The 26,165-nt window shown below is 41.8% G+C and overlaps 1 protein-coding gene across 1 annotated transcript; it reads right to left on the reverse strand.

The window, feature by feature from the left end:
• Positions 1–3,430: 3,430 nt before the first annotated feature.
• Positions 3,431–16,291, reverse strand: SERTM1 (serine rich and transmembrane domain containing 1). The gene is made up of 3 exons (XM_036390103.2): positions 15,824–16,291; positions 9,233–9,334; positions 3,431–4,605 (listed from the first exon to the last, which is right to left on the reverse strand). The coding sequence occupies exon 3, from the start codon at positions 4,419–4,421 to the stop codon at positions 4,098–4,100; it is 324 nt and encodes a 107-aa protein (XP_036245996.1). The 5' UTR covers positions 4,422–4,605; positions 9,233–9,334; positions 15,824–16,291; the 3' UTR covers positions 3,431–4,097.
• Between the last annotated feature and the right edge of the window lie 9,874 nt (positions 16,292–26,165).

Here is a 26,165-nt window from a genome sequence, read left to right on the forward strand (position 1 = left end):
TTTCAGCTTACAGCGACAAACCTTTCAGGTGAGCTGGCAGAGAAGGGCTGAACACTGAAAACAATTTCAGTGGAATAAACTCTCCACGGAGCTGAAGAGTTTCTAAGTGAAAAGCATGACAGTGTTTCAGGATGGGAATAATGTGGTAATCTTCAGGGCAGATAAATATAATGGGTTAACTTGACAGTAGGGCTAAGGTGACAAACAGTGCAAGAGAGTCTCAGATGTAGAGGCTGCTATATATTTCAGGTACTCTGATTAAATATGCTTGAATGGACCATATTTGGTGAACTAAAGCAAAATAATTTTTCTGCATTTTCCAGAAACTCCTTCAGTTCTTTCCTCATCCTTGTTTTGTTTATATTCTTTTTCTATAGATTTACAGGTATACTTTGCAACTACCTGATACTGTGCAGTCTTGGAGTCATATCATAACAAAGTTAATGGCAGTGTTTGAGTTAGAGGGCTCAGTAACAACTGAAAACAGCTCAAGGAAAAAGCTGACTGTGAAATGTGAGCCCACACCACAAAAAGGCAGTGGAGAAGCTGGAAAAGTATTTGGCTGCAGGGAGGAGGGGGAGCTGAGCAGCTCTTCAGCAACAAATTATTGAAATAATTACCTCCCAGTAAAGATACTGCTTACTCAGCTCCAGGGATGAGAAAATACATCCGGAGGAGGCAGCAAGCCAGAAGCCTCTGAGTTTTTGCACTGACATGAAGGGGGCTGCCTGAGGATTGCTGGATCCAGTCATCTTGCCCAAAGCAGGGTCAGCTGCAAGGAGGTCAACACACGAAAGCACCACAGCCTCTCTGGACAATCTGTGCCAGTGTTTGACTACCCCCTTAATAATCTGTTTTCTTGTGGAATTTCATGTGTTTCAGTTTGGCCTCTTCTTCTGTTGTGGGCGCCACTGGGAAGGCCCCGGCTACCTCTTCTTCCTTCTTTCCATAAGGTATTTATATACATTGATTAGATCCTTCAGAGCCTTCTATAGACTAAACGGTCCCAGCTCTCTCAGCCTCTCCTCATGTGAGAGATGCTCCAATCTCTTAATCATCTCAACAGCCCTGAGCTGGGCTCAGTGCAATATCTCCACATCTCTCTCTCTTCTTCTGGGAACCCAGAACTGGACACAGCAAAAAATATCCCTGTAACTCTAGTTGGAATAGAGTAGTAGAATATTTGCAGCTGGAAGGTATCTACAGTGATCATCTAGTATAACTGTCTGACCACTCTGGGGCTGACCAAAATCTAAAGCATATTGATAACAGCATTGTCCAAGTGCTTTTTAAACACTGACAGGTTTGGGATATCCACCACCTCCCTAGGAAGCCTGTTCCAGTGTTCTCAGGTTAACTTAGGCTCAGATTCTCAGGTGGATTTCTTTTCTTCTTCCTCTTTTCTTTTTTTCTTGAAGAACTGGTGCTTAACAATCCCCAAAAATGCCATTGTGCTTTTTGCCTGTGGCTTCTCCTGATGCTATTCTGTTGGAACCTACTTGTTTCTATTCAAATCTGTCCTGAAGAGAACAGGTGCAACTCAGCTGAAATCGTGATGACTATACAGTCCTGTATGTCACTGCAGAGTGGAAAAAAAGTTAATAGCATCTAGTAAACTACAAAGCAAAATCAAATGTGTGGTTTCAGTTATTGTAGCTATTTTCTGCAGTTGGAAAAATGCTTTCTGTTTGGTGAAGTTTGACAACAGCTCTGAACACAGCCGATGGGGTTTCAACAGTTTCTATTTTAATATTAAATGTCTCTATATCTGCAAGTATAAACACACTGCTGGGAACAAACACCCATCTTGACCTGTGGTCTCATCTCTGGTTTTGATTAAATTCCTCCATTTGCAGCAAAGGAAGCAACAAATTTACAGCTTTGTCAGTAAGGGAAGATAGTCAAACAGTTGCTCTGTCTTGATTTACAGCTTATTTATTTCTATCTGCCAGTGAACATACAAATACATCTGTAACAGATTTGGGATTTCAAAGAGCTTTCAGAAGAGAAGTAATGTTTTCTGATCCCTTTTAAACAGCTACCTCTTTTTTCAAGGCAGTTGTCAAATACAGTGAAAAGTGACATACAAGAAACTTTTGTCTATATGAATAGAATATTCCAATCTGTAAATATATCCATCAAACCAGTTTGGCTCAGGGAATCTGCAGGTTTACATCCTTTATTAGTCAGCAAGTTCTTTGGCCTCTGTAAGGAACTAATCACCACCATAAGTCATTACCACTTACCATACTGCATGTCTACTTTTAAAATCTGAAAACACCAACTCCAGCGTCATCTGTATTGTTTGGGAAGAACAGCTGCATTTCTAATGATTATATTTACACCAGACTTTCCAAATTTGTATTTTAAAGCCTGTGTAGTGAATGGTAGAGTCTGTCTTGTTTACAAATGCATGGACAGCTTGACAAGAGGTATAAATGTGTTTGGGAAGTGTTCCCTAACCCCTCAGCCTGCTGGGCAGTGGTGCCATGTGAGGGGAGGGCAGCTGCTCCCACTGAGATTATCCCATCTCCCAGAGTTACACCTGTGTTATGTCAGTGACAATGCCATACCTTTCTTAGGTCTTTCCAGTGACTTGGATCCAGCCATGAGAACAAAATTTGCATGGGATTGGGTGGCAGGACAGAGCTGTGCTCACACAGTGCAGTAAGGACAACAAGGCATTGTACCAGTCTGGGGCAGCAGTTCTAGTCACACTTGGCACTTCAAATCATAAATTTGAATGTTTGGCTTGATTTAAAGCCCAGCTGACCACAGGATCCAGTTCACAAATCTGCTCGTTATTTTACTGCAGAAATAGAGTGACAGGTTACACTTTGAGCAGGGGAAATGATAACCCAGAAAATGACATGACAAAGAGGAATGAGGTAGTGAATCCATTTCTCTTCCCCTCTCGCTGGCCTTCCCTTATTCTGATGGGGAAAAGTGGCAGAGCCACTGCCATTTATCCTGCCCATCCCTTCCTACCCTCTGCAGGTGCACCTTGCACTTCCTGCAGGTCAGAGCTCAGGTCTTCCTGGCCTTTGTGCAGAGCCATGTGTGCCCCCTTCCACCCACTGCACATTTCTGAAATCACAGGACAAAGGCTGGCCCAGAAAGTCCTCATCAGTTTAAGCAATTTCTGTCCCTGCTGGCCCTGCTCACGTGAGTACAAACATCATATCCTTAAAGGACAGTTTAGGGAGCTCCTCACTTGCTACTTGTATTTGTTAAATTCAGGTCTTTTACAAGAAACCCCTACTTTGTCCTGGTATCCAGTAAGAATAAGCTGCAGTATTGGTGAAGAATGAAAAGGAATTGTGTGGTATTTATGATTCAGCAGCAAAAGCTGCCCCCTGGAGGAACATGTTATTAGGCAAATAAGATAATAAGATGCAACGGGGTCCAAAAATACCTCCACACATTCAGCTGTGAGCATTGTTATTGTAGTCGCTTTACTAAGTTAACCAAAGAGACTCAAAAACTGAAATACAGACTTTATACGGAACGAGTTGGAAGTACAAATAAACAAAAGCAACATTCTTCAAGAATTAGTTGTGTTTTATAAACATCAATAAACACTGAAAAATATGTGAAAACTAAAAAGAAAAAAAGGAAACAATATCAACAACTTTAAATTGTCCCAGTATTTAAGCAGTTTTTTTGTACTTTTGCAATAGGGATTTCATCCAGAAGTCCTTATATAATTAAAAAAGGAAAAGAAAAACAGTCAGCATATTGCTGACACAAGACCAGGGAAGGGGTCACAATTAAAGCAGAAAAATGACACATCCAGTTAGAAGTGCATTACTATTTGGCAGGAACACTCTTAATGAACACCGTCTATGCGTGAGAAAGAGACAGCATCACTATTACAGCCAAGAAGTGATTATCAGGTATCATTCATTATCCATTGTCCAAAATTAAAATTAGTTAAAGAGGAAATGAAAGCTAGAAAAGGAGAGGGGAAAAAAAATAAGGAAAATTTTAAAAACACCTCTTGATAATAGTCTTCTAATGCAAATGTTACATGCACTACCTCCCCAAGAAACCAGACAAAGCTCTTCCATTCCTCGTGTGCTTCCTTTCATTTGTTTTCATGAAGAAAGGTTTGAGAGAGCAGAGCGCTGGGAAGAAATACTGCAAACCTCTAAATTAGTGAACGAACTTCCAGCATCACTATTGTACTCAGGGTAGGAGGAACTGGAAGAAATTATGTTTTTCAGCCTCTGAAGTGCAATGATCAGTAGCAAAAGGAGAAAAGCTAAGAGACTAAGGAATATAGAAACATAGACATAGACGTTGGATAAACGGCCAGGCGATGAATCCACTGAAGTTGAAAGGGATGTGGGATACAGCTCCAGAAAAGTCCCATTCTCCATGTTTCCCACAAATCCAGATGAAGGGTCGGGTTCTGACATTATTGGGTTTGTGTTTTAAAAATCACAACAGATCTTGTATTTGAAGGCAGTTTTAGTGGCATAAAAAGGGTTTATTTTAAGCGAACATTTTTCCATCACAACGATGAGATGACAAGTCAGCCAGAGAATGAATTTATCCTTTACTGCTCAAGCCCAGGACAATTTAAGATTTTATCCTTCAGAACTGCAAGGGGAAAAAAAAAAGCAAGGTTAATTTACTAGCAGATAATGTGCACCTGATATAATTTAGGTCTTAAGAGTTACATTTCTTAGCTCGAAGATGCAATTCATAAAGAATTAATTAGCAATTATCTCTATATCTCAATTTTTCAAAATGCAGGGATTAGGAGAAATCCTACTGAATCCTAATGGATTGACTCTTTCCAACCATGAGTTGTTTAATTGCAGAAGAGCACAGTCAAAAATGTACTTTATATGGGACACAGGTACTGGAATCCAATTTATCTTGTGATAAAAAATCTAGTCAAGTAATGAAACTCCCTCTCAAGACTTCAGCTCCTCAACCTAGATGAGCAAAGCCACTCAACATCACAGTTGACAATGAATCCATTTTACCTACTTACTCCACAGTGTCTTGCCAAAGGTACCCAGAATCAGAAAATCTGCCAGACTTGCTCTCTTGCTGTGTATTTATTAAATGTTTTGAATGGCTTCAAACATGAAAATGTACCTTGCTGTAATTCTGCCATTAAGATACCAATGGCAGGCATCTTTCAGTGGAGTGACACAGCTTCTGACCCCTCCAAGCAAAATCCCAAGGAATGGGCAGCCCTGCCACCCCAGAAAGCATGACAGGACTATCTAAGGGCTATGGAAAAAAGGTTACATTCCAGATGTTGTTTTATTGTTTATTTATTGTGTTTGCTGTTTTATAGTGGAGCTTTTGGTGGTCTCAATCAAGCATCCCAACAGCTTGCAAGATACACAGGAGTGCAAAACTGCATCTGCAAATATCAGATAAAAAAATTCTTACCATTATGGTCTATAACTCATAGTGATGCATAAAATATACTAAACTAAAACCATTTTATCACCCTAATAGTATTTAACCCCATAGGAAACCATATTTGTTGTATCTCCTGAAATAAGTCACAACAGACTGAACAAAGAGAGATCTTTATGAGATTATATTCCTTTTGAACTGTCTTTAATTTGGTGATATAAAATTAACTAATGGAACAATATGTGTTCATTTCATGTTCTGGAAATAGTTAAGTGTGTTATAGCTAATTTATCCTTTTTAAAAGATAGGCTTTGATGTAGAAGATGTTTATTCTTAATTACGTGTCATAAGGAAAATTAGATCCGTTATTAATTGAATTGCTCTATAATAATTTAAGGAATTACTTCACATGAATTCTTTAACATGGCAGAAGTTGAAAGCCTTTAAATTTCTCACAAATTTGAAATCTACTACATTCTGCTTTTACTACTAACACTTGACCCTGGTACAAGGAATAACTTTGGCATTTTTAGGGACTTTTTTTGAAATCAGTGGAAAATTTATAGTATTAAATAGGACTAATCAGAAACTCAGTTAAGCAGAGATGTGTTTTGCTAAATCAGAGCTTTTATAGATCTTACAACATCACCCAGGCTATTTTTAAATGAGTATTTTGTAGTGATGTAAACTCTGATTCCAAATGAAGCCATGAGTAGTTTTATTCAGTGCACCACAGCCACCACTTCAGCTCAGGTTCCTGCTTCTGCTGGGAGAAGAAGGTAAGTGCCATGAAGTGTCTGTCTCTCTTACCCTGATCCTCCTGAAGAAATAACCCCTAGAGAGTCAGATGGCAAATTCACTTTCTTGTTAATTAGGGTTTTTTTTGCATTTCTGAAAACTAAATACAACAACATTATAAGATTTAGCCCATACCTAGTCCCCAAAAATGATTGGGAATTTTGTCACTGACATCAAAGTATAATGGCAAAGCTGGTAAACTGCAATAAACCGGTTGTCTTTCTGAGACCTGTAAACTGACCCAGGAAACGAACAATGCAGGGAAATTTTTCAAATTCTCTAGTGGTCCCTGCCTTTCCCTCATCTGTTTTTGGAAAGTTGAGTTGGTTTAAGGCAAAGAATGAATTGCAAGTATTGTTCCTGAATGACCGCAGATGGAGAACTCTGTCTGACAGGAGGCGTCTTTCCAATTAACCACTCTTGAAAACTGCTGGGACGGCAGAACTGGCACCTGTCTACAGGGGGACTCAGGTTTTGTGGTGTAGCTGGATCTGGATTACTTTGTCAGAGGCACCTCTGCAATGCCAGGACAGGGCTGTGTGACTTGAGGAGGCTCCCTGAGTCCTCCAGTGCAGCCTCACTGCTGAAAGCCCCGGATCATACTCTGCCTTTCTGACTATGGCTGAGTTTTCCTGCTATTGCTCCTTTGTTACACAGCCTTGCTGCTCTGATGGACAATCTGCCAAGAAGATTCACACATATCAGTAAGGTCCAAGAAGGCACAGACTCTACCTCCACTGTCTGCTGGTTTTAGATGCACAAGAGAGCAAAACCTTGTTCTGCCACTCTGGTCCTAAAATATGAGCATTGGCACAAAAGGAAAGGCTCTCCTAGATACATGGTGTCATTTGTACATCCTGACTTTTCAACCAGAGCCACTATTTAGCTATATTCTCCCAGCTGTGCATTGTTTCTTCGTTCATGTCCTTGGTATAAATAACTCTCACAGGTGAGGACAACCACTCTTACTCCAGGGGTAAGCCAACTTGGCAGATGCTGTAGGCAGGCTCAGTTGGAGTTTTTCACATTTCCTTTTATCCTGTGGTAAGTAGGAGATGGACAAGGTGGCATTCACCAGAAGAAGGGCAAACTGAGCACGTGAGGGATCAGGCAAGGCATCACTGTGTATCACTGTGCAGGTACCAGCAGTTCCACGCCTAAGCAGCCATGCCAAAGCTAGCCACTACCGCATATTTGATGGGATCTGCTAGAAAATTCATTTTGTAAGGAAACGTAAGCGTAGTCAGGAGCAGAGGCCTCACAATTAGCATATGCCCTGAGTGCCAAATTATATGTAACATATGTAATTTAATCTTTAGCATTGCTAAGACAGTAGCCATCTCCCAGTTCAGACTAAAGTGAATATTAAATGAGACTGCAACACTCTGCAGGATGGCATGAACAGAGGTTTTTCATCATCCCAATGTTGTAAATGTTTTACTGTCTGTATTGTATTTCTTCATATATCTTGATGCAACAACTCTACTTCTCCAGACTCAGTCAGATATAATTTAATGGCCTGCACTCATACCACTGAAACCCTAAAAACTGAGGAACAGGCAGCAAAGATAGGTCTGGTAGACTCAATTTCTTGTGAGTTTATCAGCCACAGAAAAGCACTTCATTTTCTTGGCTCTTCCTGTATTTTCATGCCTACAAGCTGAGAAATATCTTGGTTGTTTCAGTGTCTTCAAAACATTTCAGTGTCTTCAAAAGCAGAGAGACAAATTGACATCAAAGAAAATCAACGTTTGTGTATTACATAAGCTAACACTTTTGTCACAATCTCCTGTGAACTGTTTCTTTACAGGTAGAAGGTATCCTAGAAAGCCTTTATTGTAAACATCTCCTAACAGATGAGATCTTAATTTGCCTTTAGCACAGTTACAACAGAGAGGTCCCTCTTAGATCTGGCCAAACTTCAACATGCTGTAGCAGGGCAGGAAGAGCAGGAGGAAGATTGTGTGGGTTCCCAGGTGACATGGTGATGCCAGTTCTAAGACTTACTCATCCCTAAAGATGTGTTGCTCCTCCCCAAGTTCTGCTATCACAGTGATTGGTCCCAAAAGCTGGCAGCAAGTCTTCACTAGATTGATATATGTGTGAAGGCCAGGGAGCTCCTGGTTTAATTCTTTCATCTTCCCACTCTTGTTTTCTACATTTATTTCCTTCCTAGGTTGCCAATATTTCCCTTCCAGCAAACATGTAACACAAAATATTTAATGCCAATAAAAACATGTTTGCATGCTCATACTAAAGGGCTGAATGAATTTTATGTACCAGGAGCACTACAGCCTTGAAAGGCAATATGCTCTAGACTGGAAAAGTGTAGCAGTTTAACATCATGCAACTAAATAAGACAGTAGCTCTAGACAGGAAAAAAGATGCGAGCAACATTTTATTCCATTGAAAATGTAGGTAGGAAAGGCAAAGAATGACTTCTAGCTCGCAGTTTAACAAGAACATGATCCTTAATACTTCTTCTCGGATACACGCCTTTGGCAATTAAAGACCACAAGTCAGTAGGATGCTTCCTTTTTCCATTACAGATGGACCGTCCAGGAGCAGAGAATCCCTTTTCCACTCTGCCTGGGAAACAGGATCAATTGCCAACTGACTCAATAAAATAGAGCACAGAAGGAAAAGAAAAACTATTTCCTGCCACAAGCAAAGTTTTCCTTTTAATTTATTATCTAATTTCATTTTTTATTATGATTTAATATGATTTAAATTTATGTCTTTGAAAATCTAAGAAGACAAGTGCCCAGATGGCTTGGTTGCAGGTTAAAATCAAGTTATATTTTGTTTGGGGGTTTGTGTGGGGCTGTAAAAAGGAAACCCTCTGAGCCATAAGGATACTTAGATTAATTCAGATAGGCTCCAACGATTCTCTAATTTACATTTCCCACGGATCTGCGGATTATAGAGTCATTTGTATCAATGTAAATCAAAAACATTGTGACCTGGGATCAGACCCAGAACCCATGAGTTAAATCTGATCTTTAAAAGTAAAAGAAAAATAAGCAAGGAGAAAGAATAAAATACTTACAAGCAGGAAGAAGATATGGAAATAGAAGCTAAATGTCCAATGCAGAGGATGTGGTTGGTGTTCACGCCCAAATCTAAAGGGACTGCATGCTGAGAAAAGCCCCTATAAAAAAGCAAATAAAAGTGGAATAGTTTAATAATAACTCCAACAATAATAATACAATAAAGGAAGGACAAGTGCTGAATTTTGACTGCTCTTACTGGCAGAAATTTCAAGGGAAAAAAGCCCAATCAACTGGAACCCTGGCTTGTGTTTTATTCCTGCTAACAACATCCTTCTGTGGCCCTGTTACAGCACGGCATGTACAGCATCAAAACCATGATCCAGAACTCTGTTTTACAGACAGGCTTTGATAACACCTTACCTTTGTTCTGCAGTGTGCTCAAGGACCAAGACAGACATTTGTCCTCTGGCACATTTTTAAGTACTAGAGCACTGTATCTGCTCTCCAATTCATTTCACATTATACCCTGAAGACTCCTGCCAGGAATCCGGTCTTTTGGATTACACACTATTATTTATTCATCCTCTTTATTTCTGACTATCTGCAGTTTAAATTTTGACATACTTGAAATATCCAAACTGAATATGTTATGTGCACATGAATAGCTAGAAGAATTTTGTGTGCTATATGCATTCAATACCTAAAATTAAAACATAGCCCCTGAATTGTTTTTAATAAAGTAAATTAAATTTCTTGTGTATGAAGAAATTATACAGATTAAAGCAAAAGAGGGTCAATCTCAAACAGATTTTCCCCTCTGGGAGACAAAAGACACTTTCACAATCACTGTACATCTTAGAGCTCTGCCCCTTCAGCACATTTGGTTTGACTGTGTTAGAGAAGCAGATCTCTGGGGATGGATGTTGATGCATTGTTTTGCTGCTTTCATCCCTTCAGTCACTGAATCACTTCTGGTTTAAGCCTCTCCAAGTTCAATAAAGAAAATTGTCTAGTGCAGCTGTTAAAAGACAGTATTGTTGAAATCCAAATGTTTTGATAACAATGACTATACTAATGTTCCACCAAAGGGAGTCAAACAGCTTCCTGACCATCTCTTTGTGAAGGAGAAGTAGGAGACTGTGGGTGAGCCCCAAAGTCAGCTGCCCCAGAGATGGACCCAGGATATGCACTGGATGTGAGGGTATGCACCCTTGTCACCTCACCCAGAACTGTTTCTGAGGCTGAGGCAGGTGTGGTACAGGATGGAGAGGGGGTACAGCAAGCCCCTGTATGCATTTTCTCTGGCAAATATGCCTCACGTGGCCAAGAGCTCCACCCTATGCCCCTCAGTTTTGTCTGCTTGTAGCAGAGATCCTTTTCCTTCCCTTTCTTTCTTTCCTGGGGGAAAGAGGCATAGATCTCTGCAACAGGGCTGTAGCTTCAATCAAAGCAAATACAAAGTATTTTGCTCTTTTTTCTTGGGCCAATCTTTGTTAGTCCATCTCCCCCCAGATACACAGAGCACTGCTTTAGCCCACTTTGCCCCTCATTCAATACAACAGCGCCACAATCTCCAGCAAGGCAAGGCCCCCAGAGCCTACCAAATTTTGGGCTGATTAAACATGAAGTGAAAAACACAAGGCTTCCTTGAGGCTTCCTAAGTGCAGGCGTTCATATTCAAATGGCAACTGTACACAGTGAGGCAGGGAGGGCAGAACTTTTAATTATCTTTGAAGAACAGAGAAATACTTGGACCAGAACATCAATAAGCTTATCTTCAGAAGACCTCTTGCCATACATAGTTGTATCCCACAGTCCTTCATCCTCTTGCACCACTCTAATGCCCCTCACACCTATTTTTACTGTTTCAGGTGTAGTAGTAGCCTATAAAAGGATTTGGCCCAAACAGTGTAATCATTCACTGTGCCAGTAAGATATGCAAGGAGTAGGGATCTATCTGTTCCCTGTATCTCTCAGGACGTGGAGAGGGGTAAGGAGTCTCACTGCTGTGCCTCTGAGAACTTAGAGAAATGGGGCCCTCCTGGTCTAGCATCCTATGAGACCATCAGTCTGAATCTCACCCAAAGGATACAGTCACCAAGGAAATCAATCTCCTTCCTGTGCTGGTCTGTTAAAAATATTTATTTGTCTTTTGAAAATTTCCCATGGAAAAATACAGGTTGCTGAAAAAAACCCACCCAAAACTCAGCAGCCTACTTTTTGCTGACCCTAGGGATGGGTCATATTTGATTTCTTGGTGTCCAGTCCCAAATCTATTCCCCTCATTGGCACTCTGAATAACTTTTGTTGCCACTCTCAGCCAAATTCAACCCAGGCAGAAACCTCAAAAATATTTGAGCTCCTAAGTTTAATGACAGTGGGTGATCAGGCAGAGAAGACATGAAGGTTCACACAGCCGTTTGGTTGCTCATAACAGCTTTAAATCTTGGTAATTGACCTCTACAGTCAAAAACAGCCACTAAGGTGTTACTGTCAAAGTGGCAGATCGCAGGTGCCAGGCTGGAAAGGAGGTCCAGGGCAAAGTTAGCCAGGGAAGAGGAGAAACTAGCAGGTGTCAGGAATCCTTAACTTCTGCATTTTGCGTAATGACTTCTTGTTTGATTTCTTGCAACATCTGATTTGGAAGTTTTGTTTGAACAGAAAATTTAGTGTAGTGTGGAATGGCTGCTTAATGAGAAATGAAAATTCCATTAAAACCCATTTTCCTCAGTGGAACAAGTATATGAAAGTATTTCAACTGCTTCTGCCTTGTTGCCTTCTTTAGTGGTTGAGCCTCCCATTCCTGCTACCCCTTCTTTCCGAAGGCAGTGTGGAGCATCCCACCAACTGAGAAGCCTCTCAGGAGATTCTATCCAGCATACATCTGTGGGGCATAGCGGTGATGTAATTAATCTCAGAACAAACAAAAGTTAATTAAACTTCACCACTTCATGCCTGACTCTTCACATGGGCTCCCAATAACCACATCTTTTATTTGACACAGGCAGAGCAGCACTGGACTCCACAACTGAGGCCAAGTAGCCATGCAGTGGAGGGCTGGGCACTGTCTTCGCTCTTCTGAAGCCACCACACTTCTCATGGGGCAGTGCTTCAGCTCCTGCATATCGTTTATTCAGACCAAAACCAGATATATCATACCAAATATATCATACCAGATAAAATACCAAGCTCCAGGGCAAGCAGTCCTTGTTATCTGAGCTTGCTTTCATTTTCCATCACACTCATGTGTGAAACTAAAAACTTGCAGGGCTTAGACCCTCAGGTTCACCTCCAGGTAGAAGGGAAAAACCCCTCGAAAGTATCATACCCATCCCCTTAATCTACAAGGAATGCAGTTTTAGGACAAAGTGTGGCTAGATCTGGAACTGAATGGACTTAGGCTCTCTATTGTCTCTGCCAGTGCTGCAGCACATCCTCCTGCCCGATGCCGATGACATGGCTGCATGCACGAGCGTACCTGAGAGCCTTCATCTCCCACTCTCCACATGGGAACATCCACTCCTGTCTCGGGAGAATTCTGGGCAGACTACAGCAAGGAGCTTTGCTGAACAGTAAAAGCAAAGTGAACTTTGCTGGTCAAGGGCGTCATTGGTCCTTACATAGCAAAGATGTGACCCAGGAAGTAGAGTCCGGAACAATAGGAAAACACCTTTCTATTGCAAAATTCAGCTGATATGCTGATTTCAATATATTTTATAAAAAAAAGCAGGTATAAATCACACATTTTATAAATCACAAATAAATCCATATCACACCCAAAAACAGTCAAGCAGATTTCATTTCAACCTTCTTAGGAACTTTGTCACAATATAAAGCTAGGACACAATTTTTTACACTTGGTTCAACAGAAATTTCTGTTAATGTATCATTTTCAGGGTTTTTTTTCTCTCAAAAATGTGCAGATTCAGTATCAACTACACTTAAATGTCTGTACATTTAAATGTCAAGGGAGTTTTAGGCAGAGATGTGCTATCACAGTAACTCCATTCACTGTAACTCTGCTTCCTGACTTGTGCTTTACTAAGAAAAGTAAAAAAACACGCTTCTCCTTTGATTCTCTGTTTCCCCTCACTGCTGTAACAGAAGATCCCTATCCCCACCATTCCTTATTTTACCAACACAGGCTGCATGCATGCCCTCCCCTGGTGAAGAAACCATGGCATATTTGTGTGCCTAATATTCACATATAGTCCCTGTTTGCAAAACAGCTTGCAACGACTCGGGCAAAGAGTCAACACGATTGCAAAGGGAGCTGCAGCAAGCCATGCTGTGCTGTGCAAGCATAAGGGGGCAGGGTTGCGCCTGAAATGCCGAAAAAGAACAAGTCAGGATAATGTAGGCTATGGAAGGAGAGTTTCTGCTGGTGCTAGATAGAGTGATCTGTTCAACAACTGCCTCTCAGATGTCCTAGCTCTAGAGGACACTGTCGTGCTCCAGTCCAGAGCAAGTGTAATTCCAGTGGCAGGGATGATGACAGACCGGGTTGGGGCTTGTCTTAGCATCTCACCAGACGGCTGCTGAAGGCATCAAACCAAAGCAAATGTGCTGGGACATTTCAAGGAAATTAAAGGAATGATGGACAAAGTGCCTATATGAAGTTACAAGTAAGCACAAGGTGGAGCTGGGAGAAATGCAGAGATGATGGCTTGAGGGAGAAAGATGCTGAGGGCACAGGCTGATCAAAGCCCAGGGGTACATCCTGGGGAAACAGGAGACTTGGTACCTCATGTACAGGGCGACTGTCAAGGACACTTGAGCCTCAGACTTTCATGTCAGGTGCAGGGAGAAAGAGCAGAAGGGCTGACAAAGAGGAGAGATGCAGGCTAAGAGGTGAGTTTTGCAGCAGCGCCATGGATCGGCTCTGTCGTAACAGGATTTCCTCTGCACAAGCCAGGAAAAGGAGGCAACCACAGTCATGAAGACATAGAGGGAGGACTGCTTGCAAAAGAGTGCAGGAGGTAGAGGTGAAAATATACTGACTTTTTAGTATTTAGATTCCAAGTCTCAGACCTATAAGAAACACCAGATTTTTCAGCAACTTCTGAATGTACTCTTGTTGTTGAGATAATTCCTCTTCTGCTTCTGTGTAGATGGGGTGCAAGAAGGAAAGGCTCTGTTGCTTCCTGCCTCTGATAGAGAATTTACAGAAGACAATTTATAATTTGCACTGCACGAGTAACACCCAATTATGAACAAAGACTCTTGGCAGAGATGAGTTATCCCAGTTCAGCCTTTTACATCTGAAAAGGTTAGCAAAATGTCCACGACAACAGCTTCCTATGCCAAATAAATTCACATACATACATTCATGGTGATAGTACTAGATTAGACTTGGATGCTGAAATAGCCTAAGACCCCTTCCCCAGCAGTTCCAGGTCCTGCAGCATATATCCTGTTGACAGCAAAGCATACATACTTGATGTAGCAAGTAGCAGCCTGCAGGCAGGCCAGCCTGTGTAGCAGAGCACAGGAAAACTGGGGAAACATGAGGGAGGCAGGGGGGGGACATGCCTGCCTTTTCTTTCCCCACCTGGGGTGATAGGGGTGACCCAGTCTGAGGAAGAGGTGGGAAAGGAAGGCAGCCAGTACACAGCTACAACCAGCAACCATCCCTAAGGGGAACAAGCCCTTCTAGGGATAATAGCAGAGAGAAGGCAGCTGGTGGTTTCAGGTTGCCTTTTGTTTCAGTCTGTTCAGGCACAGGAAAGTTAGAGTGGGTTCAAAATGACTGTAAAAAGCAAAAGCACAAGGAAACAGACATGGCATTCCAGCTGGATCCCTTATCACAATAAAACTGTCAGCACTATATGCATCTTATATGGTCCAGATTTTATACATTTCTCCTATTCATCTTTCTCCCATTCTGCTATAATTAGCTGAGAATTAATTAAATAATAGCTAGTATGCATTCCTAATTGTCTTTGCTTATATAAATGTTAATCAGCAAGGCAAATTCTCGGCCCTTTAGCACTATTTTCACAATTTGCCTCTAACTGTTTAGTATTTGCAAGGCTAGGAAGAGTTTGCATTACTTGATTTCTGTTCCAAACTTTATTGCATCTAGCAAGATGATGTTGAAACAGCCTGCAGCTTTCAGGCAGACATAAAATGCTTGCAAAGGGCATATTTTTGTGCAACCATCCTGTGTTTTTTTCCATGCTGTGCTGAATAAGCTCAGCTCTTCTCCCACTACATTGGATAAGCGTGTTACAATTTATTTGCAGAGGGAGCAATGCTTTCCCCGTCATCTTTCTGCAAGCATTGTGAAAGAGCACACGGGTGGCAGCCTGTTCTTATGCCCGCTGAGCCAAGAATTTGCTTGCACAGTGATGACCCAATGGTCTGCGCTATAACACCCCTGGGCTGCAGCATCTTTCAGCAAAAGAAACCAGCCCGTGCCTCCCTTCTCTCCGCATCCCTCCTTCCAGAAGCTGTGCAGCCCCGTGCTGTCACCACGCTCTCCCAGAGCGTTTCCCTTTTTGCCTCCGCCGAAAGCAATTTCTCCAAACCCAAGAAGCGTTCGTTCAATTCAAGCACTCGCCAACCCGCGAAGTGAGTTAGGCTAAATACAGGTTCTTTCCAAAAGACGTTTGTGAACGATCAAGCGCAGGCCACAAAACACATACCTCGGTTAAACGCTTGTGAAAATCAACTGCCCTTGGTTACAGCACAGGACAGGCAAACCGCTAAAGATGCTCCCTCGGAGCAGCAGCACGGGCGAGGCGCGGCGGGAGCTGTTCCAGGGCGCACAGCAGCCTCCCAAACCCGCCGGGGACCCTCCGGGACCCGCCTCAGCCGGCGCGGCACCGCTCGGCGCCGGACAGCGGGAGCGAGCGGCCCCGGCGCTGCGGGAACGTGCGAGCAACAGCGCCGGGCAGCCGGGCAGCCGTGCTCGCCGAGGCTCCGCTGGCACCGAGAGCACGAACAACGCGCACGGGTGAGGGCAGGGGCAGGAAAAAACACCCCGCACACGGAGTGTCGACCTCCCTCGAAAAGCAGACGGCTGACGCCGCCGGGATGCTCCGGCTCGGGATGCTCCGGCTCGGGATGCTCCGGCTCAGGCACAAGCGGCAGCGCGGCCCCTTCCCACCCGCAGCCGCCCCGCTGGGGCAGCCTCCGCTCCCCGTTCCTCGCTCCCCGCTCCCCGGCGCGGCTCCAGCCCCGGCCCCCGCTCCCGCTGCCGTCCCGCGCGGCCGCGAAGGCGGCGCCGCTCCCGGCCCGCCCCTCGCCCGTCCCCGCCGTCTCCCGCCCGCTGCCGGGCGGGGCGGCCGCTGCTCCAGCGCCCGGACGGGGCGGGCTGTGCTGGGAGAGGGGCTGGGGCTGTGCGGGAGCCCGGGCGGGGCGCTGCGCTCAGCTGCAAGTGGGGCGAACCCCCCACCTCACCGGCCTTGCGGGATGGAAGGCACCGGCATCGTACAAACCCGCATCAACACCTGGCTCTTACCGTCCCGCGGCTGTCGCACAGCGTACACCTCTGAAACGAGCCCGGGCTGGTCCCTCGAAAAAAAAAATTAAAATCCAATATTCCACTGGGCAGAGATGCCCGTGGGAAATGCGAGATCCTTCGGAGCAGAGCGTCTGCAGAGGGGGTCAGATCGTGGCACCATAAAGGGAACTGGACCTAGCAAAGCAATGGGGTAGAAAAGAGGTTTCCTGGAAAGTGAAAACTTGCAGATGGCTTTTGAAACTTCTGCCAGATTTTCGGCTGGCTGAGACCTTTAGGGATACTTTGACATCATGTACACTGGAGTGAATGAATAGGTGAGCTAACTGAGATAATAAGGTAGTGTAAATGAGAACAAAACCTGGCTTCCCTAGTTTATTTGGAGAATGACTTACCTGCAGATATCACATGCTCTGGAATGAAATATCGAGAAAGTGTTGGCTGGATCAGACACATTTCCTTCCATGGACACTGAGGAAGGAAATGTTCATCTGGCTTCTAGTACGCTTGTCTCATCCACACTTTTTTTGGCCAAATGACTTTACTGTGGGTTAGATATCAGTGATGATGAGCACTGTGAAGAGCAGATGCACACTGTGCAGCTCAGTCTTGTCTCTGGCTAATGTCCATGTGCAGTTCTGAAAGGATGTTGGAAAAGTTTGTTCTTCATTTTAAATTGCTCTTAGGGAGATGTGCAGTCCATAATGTGCTGCAGAGGCACCTCTGTGAGATGTGCTTTCTTTGATACAGTCTACACTGTTTCATTAGAAGAGTAACTTGGAATGTCATGAAACAGTCAGTCTTGGAGGAACAAGACATATGAATAGATAGGAAAAAGACAAAACTTAAAGGAAAAATAATTCCCAAGAATGAGCCTTATTTCTCCTTGATAATAACCAGCGAATGCAGTGGCATATAAGAGACAGGTTTGACTTTCAAGTGGCAAAAATGCTCTATATTTCACCTATGAGAAAGGAAATCAATGTTTTTGTGGGTTGTGGGTGGTATTTTGTTTAGTTTTGGCTTTTCAGAGTGGAAAGTCATATGCATGGCATATGAACAAAAAAAGAATACAGTATCAGTTAGTGCCATGATATTCCAAACCTGGAAGCAGACCTCTGGCTCACTTCAACTTGCAGCCACTGCAGAAAAGGGCACATTTGACAGTGAACTTGCTGATTGCATAAACTTCTGTGGGAATAGCAAGCAAAGCCTGTTGAAACTGTAGGGAAAGAAATGTTGTAGACACCTACTACAGTACTGGTTAGATTAGAGGTGGATAATCTGCTGGAACAATTTAAAGCAATGCTGAGAATTTGCTATATCGTTTTTATTTGTATACTCAGGCTAGAGGTAGAGACTTTCTGGTACAAGCCCTGTGTCTGAGATGTCACTGGGTATAAACAGAGACAGATGGTGCATTGGAGCTCTCAGCATTGATTTTGCATATAGATAAGTTCCCAGGTACAAAATTCTAAGGAGATAAGAGAACCAAAAGCAGTAAAGCAAAATTTTTGAATCTTGAAAATAAGAAAGCAGTGAATGGAAGGGTTTCTATTATATCTCAATTTTTCCAGCACTGGAATTGCAACCTGGGACAGGCAGAAAGAATTTTCCCAAGGTCAAGCAGGGAGATGAATAGAAGGAAAGGCAAATGCAACAGAGCTGAAGTGGCTGCTAAGACAGACATGCTGTTGCTAGGACTGGCCAGAAAAAAAACCTGGTGCCTTCTAAAGGAAACAAACTATGATTGCTTGGGCTTGTATTACTTTTGTGGATTTTTGCTCAAAGCTGAATCCACCGAAGAATGAGAAAATTCTCAAGTTCTTCCTGCTGATGAATGTGCTTACCCCAGAGCATCAGGCACAGTCACTAGTAATCCTTGGCTTTGGAAGAAACTGAGAAGTCAGATCCAGATCTATCCACTGTGTCTCACAATCTCAACATACGCAATGTAGGCTAGGTCATATCATCCTAGCATGTTCAGGTACAAAAAATACGAGTACTTAGGCCACAAGTGAGAATTACTTTTTGCAGCTGTGCTCTGATTTTTCATTCTTTTCCTGGATAAAGCACCTCTCAAAGGGAGGTGAACAGCACTGCTAGCAGAGGTTATGATTTGTTCAGCAGAGCAGAGAGAACAGGGCAAAAAGAGGAACAGGGCAGAAAGGCTTTTGTGCTTTTTGGAGGTCACTGCAGTTTCTGTAAGTTTTTTAGCCTGGGCTACGTCACTGATGTCCTGCCACTTTTTGTGGCCTGTTCATTTGCTGTGAGCTGCTCAGTGACTTTGGGTAAAGCTGCACCAGAGGAGTTGTCAACAAGATCAGGCCTCTCTCACCAAGGCTGGTGGCTGCGTCAGGACCTCATGCAGGGGCTGTGGCAGCAGGAAGCACCACGGCTCCAAAGTAATTAAGTTGCTCTTTTATTGCTCTTCCTCCTTCATGCTCTCTATGCAAACAACACAGTGTGAGTTGGCCCTTCCTCAGGGCAGTGTCTTTCATGCAAAATGTGTTTCAAAATGTTTTGCAATTATAAAATATACCAAGAGTATTAAACAGAGAAATGGGAAGACAGATATTTTCAGAGAAGGTTCGAAAGAAAGATGACAGTAAAGAAGAAAAAAAATGCATGGATTCTTGAGATGGTGAGAATAAAAAAAAAGTAACAAATAGAGACTTTTTTGTTTGTTTGGTTGGTTTGTTTTTTGGGTTTTTTTAATGCAGTTGCGGTCAGATAAGTACTGATATTTCCTTTGTGTCAGAGCAACAGGTTGAGGGTCTGGAAGGGTCTGGTTGCCTCTGAGGTTCTGGCAAGAGCACATCAAGGAGATGTAGCTTGACTGATGCTTAGTGTGATTGGGCCTCCAGAGCTCAGTGTCATTCCTGCTGCTATTAGGCTGTCTGTGAGGCAGCATGGCTGTAGTGGATAGCTTTTAATAGCTTTTCTTAGAATACAGAAAAATATGGAAAATTAAATGTTATTATTGTTAGTATGACTGATTTGATGGTTCTTGATATGATCTCCTGTACCTTCTCAGAGTCATTAGGTGGTGGAATAAGCAAACAGTGACTGTAAAAACTTCCAGAGGGAGTTCTTACTCATCCAAGTTTGAGTACAGGAATTAGGTGTACATGACCTTCTCTAGTGGACTTAAAGACATTTCTCTTTCTCGTTTTGACTATCTACGGAACTTAGGAACTTCCTCAGAAAGGTCTGCTTCATTGCACTCCCAAGATACAGGAACATAGCAGTTAAATGAACTAAATCCCACCCAAGAAAATCAGATCCTCATCTGTTCAGCTAAACTCTCCACTTTAAACATTTACATATAGAGAATGCAGTTCTACTGAGACCCAGGTTAAAAATAAAACCTTCTGCTATTTGGACAACCAGTGAATACTGTCTCTTCCCTCATTCTTTACCAAGATCTCAGGAGAAGGCAGTGAATAGTAATGCCTTCCTGAACCTGACTATGTCCTCTTAGTGCCTGGATTTGTACTCAGCTTGTAGCACTGCCTTGAGCACCCATTTTGTCTTGTACTTCTTTGTGAACATGGTGGCTGAAAGTTAATGAGTTTTGAGGGTAACCTTTTCCGATACTGAAAAGGCTTTGGCACTATAATTTGCATAAACATTACTATTTAATAATGGCCAACACAGAAAATAGGAAACATCTTTGAAGACTGATTGAGACAATATTTAACTTCTAATTCCTCCATCACATAAAAGCTACTTGTTAATGCAAGGACCAGCTAAATGAATTCTAAAGCTCAATTAACTCCATCATTAGATGTTTTTAAAATACTGTTAGACCACTATTAGACTTAGAATTCTCCAGATACCTCTGGTCTTTTTAATTACCTGGACTCATTATAAGGAGCAGTCACTGAAGTTCATTCATTCTCTCCATGCTTCCTACTAATCCACTTACAAACTTTGCCATTGAGCAATCTCAGGAGAGGCTATCTTTAATAAGACCCCCTATGGAATAATGGGCTATTAATTCCCTAAATGTCACTTGGATCATATTAATACATTCATATTCTAATAAGAGGACAAGTGCCTCATACACTGCTTATCTGTGATACAAAATCTTGGCGTGGATCAACTCTCTCTGTTAGTAGTCAGCATTTTTCACTGAATCGTTTTCATTTTTATAAGCTGGCTCTTTGTTTAGGACATATCTGCAGTGAGGTACATTAAGTACATGGATAATGTCCAAGGTCAAATAGTGGTGGCTTCTCATGTCCAGGGACTGCTGCTTCTTCTGGGAATCAGGATTCATTAACAGCCAACAGCAAATCCTGTACGGAGACAGATGAGAAAGTTGCACTTAATTTTTAAAGGCAATGAAATTCATACATAACTTATGATGAATAAATAGTTCTGCAAGTATTGCAACTGCAGAAGTTTGTTTTCTTGGAGATTTGTGTCTTGTGGCTAATTACTTCTTGTCTGCTCAAAGACACAAACTCCACTTGAAGTTTTGCTAGGCAGAGCAGTTATAAGGTGGTATGTATGTATATGTAGTTTTTCTGATGGTCTATCTCTGTGAGAAGGACCAAGATGTTTCTTACCCTAAGTTCATAAGGTCTAATTACTCTATTTCAATGAAATTGATTCTGGTTTATTTATGTATTGGTAACATCAGATTATACCTATTAAACGGGGACATCTTGCCCACAGATACCATCCATGACATTTTAGATGTCATGGGGTACCAGAGACATTGTGGAGTGCTGGTAGATATGAGCAGGGCCTATTGGAAGCATTCAGATTTCTTACTTGGTAACTGGGATGCAGGCAGGATGCAGGCAGTATGCCTAAGGGCATGTCAAATGGCACTGAGCTGAGCCCCAGTTCTTTAGTATCTGTATTGGAATCTTGGGCACTCATCTCCAAATGTACGCATATAATTAAGTGTTTTAAGGAAAATCCAACCAGCCAACTCCCACCCATTTTTATATTTTAAATATATATATATATATACACTTTATTTTATTACTTAAGTTGGGGGTGGGGGCAGTGACTGACATCTGGAAAGGGTTTTCTCTTCACATAGATCTCACTGTGGAGCCAGAAAAGCTGTAAGTGCCAAGCCAGGATTTCCAAATTCCAGTGTTGTTCTGTGTGTTTGCTGTCACTGCAACCCACAGGCTCTCCCAAAAGCCCATCACTGCATCAGCCAGTACAACCACTGTTTTCAGTCATTTGCCATTTGAGGAATAATTCTGTATTTCGTCTGTTCACAGGCACACTCTTGGCTGCTATTGCACCTGTATTAGATGATCCACTTAGGAATACTGGATATAGCAAGGCAGAACTACCCTGCTACCCCTACCTGTGACATCTTCATGTTCATGTAATTTTCAAAAGATTGTTACATACCTGTCAGTTAATCAAACCATTACAAATCTGATGCCCATGTACTCAGCAATCATCTAATACCATTCTGTCAGAGCAGAAGTGCTTTAAAGGGGGTAAAAATTTGATCTGAGATGATTTTAAAGACCTATTACACTGCCAGAGTGCTCCAAAGTGGCCTAAGTATAATTGAAAATCAGGACCTCCATCACAAAGATAAATGATCCCGCCAAAAGAACAATCTCATCTCCACAAAATAGCAGGAGCAACAACAGTAGAGACAAATCTCTTCAGGGACCTCCTGTTTGAAGTCTGCAGAGCCAGCTGCAGAGCCCATAGCAAGAAGGGAAAACAAACCCAAAGTGCAAGACAGATCTCAGGTGGGGCTGCCTTTTACCCAGGGGATGAAGCACAGCTACTGCAGCCCATCTATTTATGTTGGATGAAATATTGCCAAATGACTCCTGTCTCTCTCTTTAGAAAGTATCCTTTTTTTTTTCCTTTTTTTTTAAATACAGTAATAAATTCTTAGCTGAGGAAAAAAAGCAGTGTAAGGAAAGGTTGTTCATTATAATTCTGAGAAATGTGAGGGTTTTTGATAATTTTAACATCTCAAAGGTCAGTAACTGCTGCTTCTTTGTCCCTGAGGTAACATTGCCTTTTTCTGTAGTGTCTCTTTTTCATCAAAGTCAGAGAAAATCTATGAACTGTGTGATAACCTTAGGTAATTTTTTGGAGTGGTAGCATAATGTGCTGTGATATCAGCACTGAGATAGACTAATTTTGATAACATATCAGCTCCTGAGTGCATCTGCACATACCAGCCCAGGAACATATACACTGAGAAGATCAGCTTTTCATCCCAACCCTATAATAAAATGCAAGTTCTGTCACCGACCAAGAGTGAAGAAATAGCAGCTGTTCCTGCCTCTTTCTGTGATCTATTCACGTTTGAAGCACTAGTGAAAAAATAAGTAGATTCCCTGCTGGTTTAGAGTCTTATAATATCAAAGGCAAATAATCACAGGTTATCTGTGGACAGAAACGCCAAAGATACACAAAAGGGACCTCAGTTCTTTTTCTTCTCAAAACTCAGCCATGTTAATGGCAAGTGCAATTTTCATAAGCTTTTCAACTGAGACAGTGTTTCAGTAAGTTGGATCTGATTCTGAAGAGTACTAAACATGTGCTTAGCAATATATGAGGAGAGTCCTCTTTTGGCACTGGTATCAGATCCTTTGCCTTTGGAATCTCTTGACTGCAGTCAAGGATGCTAAAGCATAACAGTGATAGAGAGGCAAATAAATCTTCTCTGGACGTGCTTATCTCCTTGTTGAAAGTAGAGCTTTGCAATTTTCTATGCTCTCACCCTAAAGCAAGCATATAATATCTCCTATGTTATGCAGCTGTCCTTCAAGCCTCTTATAAACTACAATTCTTTTATTCCTACCTCCTTAGGTTTTCTCTTTTATAGGCTCTCCTCAAATTTTAAACAGAAAACTCAGGACTGGAGTTGTTACACTTTCTCATCCAGTTTCATGTGTACCTAAAAAAAGGCAATTCTTTTTTGCTATTCCTTTTTGACTGTGTTTCAGATCAGAGGAAACCTAGCAGACAAGGTCTTCCTGTACTGCACCTTTGAGGATTGGAAGCTCAAAGCTCTGCTGAAGTGTAAACCAGAGCAGTAAGGGAAGATGCCTGACCCAGCCATTTGGAGGGATGGGATTGTTTGTGAAAGGCAGATGAACAAGGTCATGTTAGACTTTTGTGTCATGGTCTCCAGCCAAGGCTCATGCTGACTACAAACAGGACCAGCCAACACAGGGAGGGTAATGCAACACTTAGACATATGCAGGTTGTGTCATGAATACGATGTCCTGTATTTTGCCAGTCTGATTAATTCTAATGTTAAGTTTTTCCTTTTCCTGATTTTCAGTTTTTGCTAGGTAAGGTTGAAAAGTAAGGTTGAAAACCTTACTTTTCTTTTCAAAAACCACTCAAGGTGTATGGAGGGCCAGCTCTGTAGTGGGAGAGACAGGCAGCGTGTGAAGAAGAGGACCTGACTTGGTGTGTCTGATGAGCCTTCTTCATGGCATTTCCCAATGTCCTTTCTTTTGTGGTAGGCTGTGTAAGAGCTCTTTCAATGAAAGATGCTATAAAAAGACTTTATTTCCTAATGATACGTTATTACCCAATGAAATGGGGCAAGGCTAATTGCATCACTGTTGCAAAGGCTCAAGGGATGACTGAGAAAGATGGTTTAGCAGTTTCAGGATAGTGGGCTAATAGCTGCATGCTGGGGATTATTCACTTCTCATATAATTGTATGCATGTGCAGTTCCATGGGGAGCAGTGATTCACATGAGTGGCAGAAGAAGGCCCTATAAGAAGAAGTGTACCACAAACTGATTGATTTATTCCCATTGCTTAGTATGGAAGACAAATTTCTTGAGCCAGATTTCTAATATTGAAATCCATGAAAGTATTCTGCTTGGCAGCTATTTCTGACTGTTAGCAGAAGAGCTGTGGAAAATGAATTTTTGATATGGTTTATTTATAATCTCTGTTCCAAGTTGTCCTTCATAATTAATTAAAACTGACTGGTGCCAGTTTTTCACCCTCTGCCATTACAACAAATTCATCACTGCTTATAATCTGATTTTTCATGAAATGAAATGAAAAATTCCATCAGCTTTTTCAGATACAACCTGTTGTTGCTTTCTCATAATTTACACATACATATATGAATGCATTTTAGTAAATTGCTGGGTTTCTTGGTCTGTAGTCCTGATTGTCAGAAAAAGGTAAACTCGTCCCTGGTTATGGTCACATGAACTGTGAAGTACTTGACATTTGGAAGCATGAAAACACCAGAGTGCTATTTAGTCAACTTTTTAAGTTTTTGACAAGCTGTAGTGTAATGGGTGCAAAGTGCTTAGCAAATAACATCACAAATGAGAGAAGGATTTTATTTACTATTTCTGTTGCCCTTAAACTGAAGTAATTGTTTTTAATATGCACAAAATAGCTAAAAATAATAAATGAGTTATTACTATGCAGCAGTAATAAATTCCCAGACAATAAGTTGAATATAGGAGTTTGATTATTACCTTTTTTCCACCTAGTAAGGTGAAAAATTAATTTTAAAAATTCACCAGTTTTCAATGTGAGGCATATATTTGAGCCTTTATCCCAGGGTAATTTACTTCCATTAAGACCCAAGTCAGTAATGGCCAAAGTCTTCAGTTTTACCCCTTTCTATTTATTTGCTCGTCTCTCTGAAAGCAGACTGATTGTTTCAAACCATCACCCATGCCAAACTGAATGGATTAGCACAGCTCTTTTCATGTCAAATCACCTCACAAAGGAAACAGTTCTGAATGTGTATTATAGCTCTAAATTGTACCAGTGTACTTTCTGTAGGCTTTAGCAATAACCCCATGGAGACTTGGAGCCTATGCTCGTGTTTATTGCTTTGACATGTTCTTTGTACAAGTACCAGAGAAAGAAAAAGTCAAAGCTGTCACTTGAATTAAAAAAAAGGCATCACACTTTCCCCCAAAATAAATTCTTATAAAACTATTGTGCATGTTTTCTATCATGCAAGTTGTCACATTTTGCCTCCTGCCTTCCTATTCATTGAAGTGTACTAAAGCTACTATAGAGGATAATATTTTTTTCTTTGTCTTAATAATGTGGTCACTAATTTTGTATGTTGATATACCTCTGAAATATCACCTTTGTGCTTGGTGGAGGGACAGAGGTCTAAAAGCAGGAAAAGCAATATAAGGTTCAGGTACAAAAAATTAGCTGTGCTAGTGAAAGACACATTTCAAATTAATTCTGTCACTGCCTTATGGAACAGCCTTATTTTCCTCTATTTCTCACCCTTCTGTGGGCTGCAGAGATACAGATGGACGTATAGCAACTGCAGCAGAGACAGCCTGCATATTGCCAGAGGTCTCAAAAGGCATTAAAACTGTTTCCATTCTCTGAACTTTTTTTGCACACTATATCCATGGTAGGATTATAAGGCCAGAATTTATCCCTTAAACCTTACCAGGATATATGAGTTTCTGTAGTAGATCACTATTCTGAATTTGGGAAATATTTATAGTACTTTAAACTCCCATCTTCATCTAAGACAGTCATCAACCTGG

This window comes from Molothrus ater, chromosome 2 (assembly GCF_012460135.2).
Source record: "Molothrus ater isolate BHLD 08-10-18 breed brown headed cowbird chromosome 2, BPBGC_Mater_1.1, whole genome shotgun sequence".
Taxonomy (NCBI): domain Eukaryota; kingdom Metazoa; phylum Chordata; class Aves; order Passeriformes; family Icteridae; genus Molothrus; species Molothrus ater.